Source organism: Sceloporus occidentalis, unplaced genomic scaffold, assembly GCF_023333645.1.
Source record: "Sceloporus occidentalis isolate IW3139 unplaced genomic scaffold, rSceOcc1.0.p SCAF_11, whole genome shotgun sequence".
Taxonomy (NCBI): domain Eukaryota; kingdom Metazoa; phylum Chordata; class Lepidosauria; order Squamata; family Phrynosomatidae; genus Sceloporus; species Sceloporus occidentalis.
The window spans coordinates 11,032,707-11,039,873 of record NW_028316991.1 but is presented as its reverse complement, the minus strand read 5'-3'; the positions used below and the strand labels follow the sequence as shown (position 1 = coordinate 11,039,873).

General features: G+C 43.9%; 1 protein-coding gene across 1 annotated transcript; it reads right to left on the bottom strand.

Moving 5' to 3' along the window:
- Positions 1-479: 479 nt before the first annotated feature.
- LOC149305560 (G1/S-specific cyclin-E2-like) lies at positions 480-4,507 on the bottom strand. The gene is made up of 11 exons (XM_089477575.1): positions 4,494-4,507; positions 4,218-4,302; positions 3,864-3,920; positions 3,333-3,487; positions 2,753-2,888; positions 2,489-2,635; positions 2,276-2,371; positions 1,791-1,925; positions 1,399-1,510; positions 696-853; positions 480-593 (listed from the first exon to the last, which is right to left on the bottom strand). Exons 1-11 carry the CDS (start codon positions 4,505-4,507, stop codon positions 480-482), a joined length of 1,209 nt encoding a protein of 402 aa, XP_089333701.1.
- Between the last annotated feature and the right edge of the window lie 2,660 nt (positions 4,508-7,167).

Below are 7,167 nucleotides of genomic sequence, written 5' to 3'. Positions count from 1 at the left end.
GATGCATGCACCAAGGTAAGACACCATCCAACTTTAAAAGGAAACAGGTTCAGCACCTCCTTTTGATGTAATTCATGTGCATTGCTCCCAGTGACTTGTCTGAACAGACCAGGCCGCACCTGATCCCATTTATCCACCTGCACGGTTTATAATATATAAAAGAAAATTCCCCCTCCACTTACAGTAATATAAAAATCCAGACATTAAAATATGCTCTTCGTAAAATCCATATTGCAAAAATAAAATAACCTTATTAAAATAGGCTGTACGTTTAGCTGGCTTCCTGCATTAGGAGGGAGCTAATGCAATAAATAAGTAAACTAAAGTTAAGAGTGCAAGACAAGCACTCCTGCGTTAACATCTGGAGAGCGGCGCGTCCGGCTTATTCCAGCACTGAAGGGGATTCTCCGTCTCCAGCATACAGATGGTAAAAGCTGCAAGGACCCAGCGAAGACATGTCCAGTCAGAAATAGGTCCAACTAAAAAGAAGTCTTCTCTGTACTTTTAGGAGGGGTCAGAATACCGCCAATAGACACAGGAGATTGTCCAACAGGCAAAACTGTGGTTGTAGGGGGATTAACTTCAACATCATCCTATAAATAAAAATAAAAGATAAATAAACAGAACACGAAGGAGAGAGTAAGAGAGAATAGAAATGTGTTCAGGAAAAGCAGAGACTGCTCCAATAGACGTACCAGCATGTCGAGGTAGTTTGCATGAATCTGGATATTGTGACGATCCTCCGGAAGAATTTTCTTGAAAGTTTTTAATTTTAGAGGAGGGCTCCTCTTTACTACCCTGGCAAAAGGAGTCATCCACTGTACACACTCCGCAATGCTCTCCCATTCCAGCCCTGCACATAAATAAAACAGGCTTGTTATAACCAGCAATTTAATCTATGCTATGAATTAAACTGTGCACCCTACAGATACTATTCAGGTTGTTTAGATAATCTAGGGATAGCTCTCTTTGCTTAATATAATGCCATTGGGGTTTATTCAAATAAAAAAAAAATCAAAGAATAAGCCAAGGCGTAAGACCCCCACGGGATTCATCGATTGAAACGGCAGACAATCACACATATGCTAGCAAAGCCTCAACGGTCACGCGGCCTTCGTGTTATCAGCCGTTGCTACGCCTATTTATATGAGATCCATTGAGCACATGCCCCGGCAAGGTTCTGTCAAGAGCCATCTTGAGGTCTCCGCTTTAACTCAATAGTAAATAATTGTTAGCATCCTGAAGTGTGTAGCTTTTAAAGCACCAGTAGAAAAGGGGTATTGGGAATCATCAAGTGCTATCGAGAAGCAACTGGAAAGACAGTTACACAAACAAGGGGTATTTTAAGAGGTGGACGCCTTCTGGAGTTCTGTATCCAAAGAGAACTTCAAATTGTACCTGTTGCTTTGGCGACTACTTCCATAGACGTATAGTGGTATAATGCAGCAGCGGCCAAAACGCGGTACTGGAAGTCCAGCGAAGAAATGTGCAGAACACAGAGATCTAAAAGCTGCGACAGAGGACAGGAGACACCGATTAGTAAGTTCCACACAGCACATCCATCACACAGGCTCCTCATACATTGACTAGTTAAACACTAGCTAACCTCATTTGTGAATATACAGAGTAAGATCAGCAGTGTATAAACAAAATAAGACTATGCCCAAAGGAAGAGAAAAAAAGTAAAGATAAACACTTAAATATAACTGCTGTATCTTTATGTAGCGTATGGATGGCTTCTCCAGATCCCAGGTCCTAAGTAGTAGGGAGGTAGCTCCCCGTGCACTCACCTGGGCGATCTGGATGAACTGTTCCTGAGAATACTGAGGTAGCAAGAGTTTTGGAGATTCTTTGAGCACGGATACTTGAAGATACATATTTAGCCAGGCAACTGCAGTCACTGGACACAGCTCCCATTTTAATGCCTAAAAAAAAAAAAAAAAAAAAAAACCACGTAAAGTAATGCACCATAAAAGTTATGAGAGTGCCGAGAGGCTGATTTAATAAATCCTACAGAAGATTGAAGCTGTTAGTCTTTGAAAGCCACGAGTTCACATTAACCGGGATCGCACAAAACGGCAGACTATGGGATAGGTGCAGCCAAGGGCCTTGATACTCTGTTCTTTGGACAGCTGCTGTTAGCCCGGCCGTGTGGTCTTTGGTCAGCATGCGGCTACAAATCCACTGGGTCCACTTTCCAAGACACCTGTGGTGCAAGCAGCAGCTGTACACATATCCACGTGGACAGGTGTGAGATCTGTAAACCAGTACATACCTTGAGTATGATGAGCTCCATTTGAAGAATATCATCCTCACAGCATGCACCATCTGTCACATAGGCAAATTCATGGATTTTAGGGGGATAGATTTCCTAAAGAAGGGGAAATATATTTTTGTTAGACATTTTCACCCTATGTCGGTATGATATAGCATGCTCCGGTGAAACATCCTCCATAGCAGCACTCTCATAACTAAACTGAAAACTCACCTCTAGTTTGGAAGCAATGAACAGGGTGGTGACTCCTATGAGCTGAAGCATGCTTTTATTCACGAGGTTCTGTGTTAACATAAACCTGTCAAAGAAGTCCTGGGCTAGGTAGAACGTTTCTCTGTGCAGAGAATAGACCTCGGACACCTGAATAGGAAGACAGTTACAACAGGTTATTGCAACGTTAACGAGTGTACTCAAACATCTAATACAGAGAAAACCCCCCACAGGCTTGCTGTAGATGAGCAGGGATAGTAAACATACCTCTATGAGCCAGTCCATTAAAATCGACCGCATGTCTGTGTTCAGCGTCGGGTGGTTTTGCAGCACTTGACTGGAATGAGTGTATCGCGCTTCTTTGCCTAACATTTTTGCCCACACATCTTTAGGTATGCCCCAGCTAGATGAAGGAAATAAAATACGTATAACATTTAAAGAAAACTATATGAAGACTAGGAAACCCATTTCATCTAAACCAAAGACACACATTTTTCAACATGACATACTATGGCCGCTTGCCACAAAATTCACAAATAGGTTCTGCGGATAGTAAGCCAAAAAGCAATTCATTAAGGTACAGAGCTCCAACAAGTCTGTTATGAAAAATCGTAACTTAAGGCTTCTATAGATACCACATCTGCGTGGTTTATGGCGCAGAGAACTAAACTGGAGATCAGTATTTTATCTGAATTTACAAATGCCTAATTGAAAGCAACACTGCATACATGTTTCCCAAGGAACAAAAATGCTTTTATGACAGGTGTGATTACAGATAAAAGTTAAACCTGAGCTAAATTATGCGGCATTACTAGAATAAAAGTCCGCTATGCTGTGTGTAAAGTACCTTAGCTCTGGCAGAGGACACGAGCTGATGAAGAGATTCTTGAATCTGTATCTTGCAAATTTTGAGACGTCTGGCGAGACCGCAGTTTCTTTTTGTGGGGTTTCTATGAGAATACATGGCGTTGCAGTTCCTGAAGTTATCTGTGACCAGCAGCCCTATTCATAAAGAAAAATGCCTCATGAGAAATTGGTTACAAAAAGACAAGAAGTACCTCCAAGCATTAAAATACTTGTTATATCAGGCAGATTGAGCAAGATTTTGAATAGCGGAACGCGTAATGCTCCTGGCTGCATGCTTTAATAAAACCAACACCGGAATAAAGAAATGCCTTCCACTATACTCTCCCGCAAGTTTCTGAAGGTGAAATGGCTAGGGGTCTGGGATATAATATATAATAGTCACTGGCAACAGACCCAACAGCGAAGGGCAAGTCACTCAGCCACTTGCCAAGAGATAAGCTCTGCTTCCCCCCCCCTGGATCTTCCATCTGAACCGACTGACCGAAGGGGTGGGGGGACACAAAGCATTTACCTGGATTTCGTATTTGTGCCTTTTGGTGTCCTGTTGATGTTCAATAGTTTCAAGTTCCTGAAACACAAAAAACGAACAGGAGAATTATCTACCACAGAAATACAAAAATTCCATGAAAGTTAAAATAGAACACACACACGTCAATGTAAGGGACATGCTGAACTATTGTAGAAATATCACTAGAAGCACAGCCAGAAGAATCAGGCCACACTTGTCCCAGGTTTTGGCTACTCTTATTTATATTATTATTAATTGCATAATTGTTGCAGAGCACAGGGAGTTTAGAATACACCTTGTTGTGTTTGTTATCCATTTACACTCAATGCTACAAAAGTATACAAATCTCCAGCTCACCTCAACTTTCCGTTTCTTTGTTGCAACTGCAGACGGACATTCATTTTCACAGTGTGATTCGCAATGCTTTGCTTGGATGCGGCCGCTGCTTGGCAAAAAACCAAAATGAAATTTACAGGCCATCGTTATCAAGAGGCAAGATTAACAAATCCAGAGTCTGATAATTTTATTTTTTCCCGGATAACACCCCCCCCTACATATTATGGTGGGTAACTGAATACAAAATGGCAGAAGCAGGGAAATAGATTCAGAAATAGAACGTGTAAATGAATTTACCTTCTTCTTGACATTCTTCAGCGTAAAACAAATGAATTTCTGAAAACACAGATGGGTAATTAGTGACACGGCAAACAAAACATGCTTTTAAGGGATTTTTAATCTGGACTAGAAGGGCCTAAACCGGCTTGTTTACCAGATGGCCAGAAAAACACTTAAAATCCTCCCGGTTTAGTAAACACAGGCCTGGGCTGATCACATATGTGAAAGCAATGAAGTATATTACAGATCTTTCAGAATACACCTTTACAGTCTATAGAGGTGAAGGACTTGAGCCGGGGCTCCCTAGTGTACAGTCGGGGTACTGCAGCCCGGCCGCCTGCAGCATGGGACAGAAAAATATGCTCAATAATCACATTTCTAAAATCCCCCCAAAATAACAGCAAAATCCGCATAAATATACCGAAAACAAGAGGGGCTGTGCTGTAAGAGGGAGACCCCCTGGAAAGCGATCACCTGCCCTCCCGCCATTCCCCGGCAGCCCGAAAAGGGGAGATGGGGTGCACATACTCCAGGATTGGGGAGATCGGCTGAGGGTCTCTTGCCCCTGGGTGTACATACCCTATGATCCCGAGCTCAGCAGCCGGGGGCAGATGTGTGTGTGTTGGAGTGAGGCAGTTCCGCGCCAATTTAGTGAAAGCGGGCTGCACAGCGCCCAAACCGGCCAGCCTTCCCTCCACAGCCTTGGGAGGGGGGCAGGAGTGGGGGTGGCTTGCCTGCACCCAAAATTGCCTATTCCAGGCGGACCCCAGGGGCGATCGGGGCTGCCCAGCATATAGTTCTAGGGGGGCTAACCTCATCTCTGGGGTTTGCTAAAGGGAGGAGCGAAATTCGTCATTCGGACTCTACAAAAATGAAACAAACGATCTCCCTCCAAAACACACACTTCGGGGGTGCCGGCTGTCCATAACCGGCCCGCGTACGTTATAAGGGTGGCCCAGAATTACCAGCCACATCAGGGGATCAAAGCAGCTCCCCACGAAAGTTTAACTCTCTCCTTGCCAAACAGTTTAAATATTTATTTTCTGTGCACTGCTGTGATGACGTTTACATGAATGAAATATATTCACAATCGTAGTCGCAATATTAATCCAAGGGTACCTCAAAAAAAAAACCATCCCCCATAACTCGCATGATTTCATACATATATACATACACACACACATGTGGATAAAGTTACCCCCTCCTTATAAATTACTTTCATAGTACTTTAACTGTATTAAACAAGCACTAGTGTGAATGGATGGATTCGTAGAGCCATTAGAAAGTTAGATACAAGTATATTTTTACACATTTTTAAAACAATAAGGCCACCCGCCCTCAGCAATGCTGAGTGTACTCACCAGAGAGGAACACTTTCTGTAGATGCACCAAGCGGGTCTCAGCTGATCAGCTGGCGCCAAGCCTCTTTATACGGGACAGGAGGAGAGGAGAGCGCATGCGCAGTGGCACACATTGCGGGCTCCCCCACTCCAGGGCAAAGCAGGGGGGAGGGGGTATGACATGGTCTCACCTAGAGCCACATTACCATGGGAAGGTGACGAAAGGAAATGGAAGGGCCAAGAAAGTTTACTGGGGGATGGGAACCACAGACCGTCATAAAATAAAATGGGGAGCCCCGTTTTTATAATAAATATGGCTGCTCCCTGAATCATGAGCCGCAGCCACAGGGGACAGGCAGGATTTGCAGACAACATATGGTGGGGGAAAGAGCTGGCAAATTAATATGGCTACTAAAAAAAAAGCGCGACGTAATCATACCTAATAAGTGCAGTAAAACTATGCAAGGGGTGATACACGCCGGGTAATGACGTTAATAAACTCCAACATAAATTCCAAGCATGTGTAACATGAGCATATATAGAACTGCCCTCATACAACCACGTATTTACTTTGTTTTATATATATATATATTATATACATATGCCCCACATGTCCCCTGAGCTCAAAAGAACATGCCAACATATGTTACAAGGCCCACTCACCCCCACAAGCCACATCTTAACATTTAACCGGGATTACCTCAGATGAGTTAGGCCTCATGCTCAGGAGTGTTTACAGCCGACTCCCGGGTTATCTAACCCACTGGAAAGTCTGCAAGCTTCGGGGGAGCTCATAGTACTTTGCCGGGTTCCAAAGCTAGATTGCAAGTTTATCTACAGACACTGCAATACACCCGAGGTTTGGGGGATAAATGTAATGCACTGCGCCATACATATTTGGGCTCCTGAGGCCTGGTCATATAGAATATATACACCTTCATGTTAATGGGTTAAACATATTTTGTGGAGAACTCCCATCACCTCCAGGCATCAGATGTTATTATGCAATACGGCTTCACCCCAAGATTCCCTCACAAGTAACGCATTTGAGGCCAAACCTAGTAAGTATCTGATGGCGGCAATCCCTGAATGCCAATTAACCATTCGAATGCCACAGGGGTGTGAAACGTAACGGCGTTTCCCCGTGGCGGTGAAATAGCTAACGCGAGAAAAGATAGTTATGGTTAAACTTCCCCCGCCATAGGCCCCGAGGATCCCCCCCCGCACTCCCGGCTTCTCTGCATCCAAAGGTCGCTGCAGTGCACCGTCCCGTGGCTTGAAACAATGCAGAGACAGATAAATGCGTATTTCCCGCATTGGGGGTGAATGCAAACCCAGGGAGGCTGTGCCAT

Excerpts from the sequence above, each read along its gene's own strand:
- LOC149305560 (XM_089477575.1), bottom strand. Across the intron at positions 2,636-2,752 it reads TAATGGACTGGCTCATAGAG|GTGTCCGAGGTCTATTCTCT; the intron begins GTATGTTTACTA and ends CTTCCTATTCAG. Across the intron at positions 1,926-2,275 it reads TGGAGCTCATCATACTCAAG|GCATTAAAATGGGAGCTGTG; the intron begins GTATGTACTGGT and ends TTTTTTTTTTAG.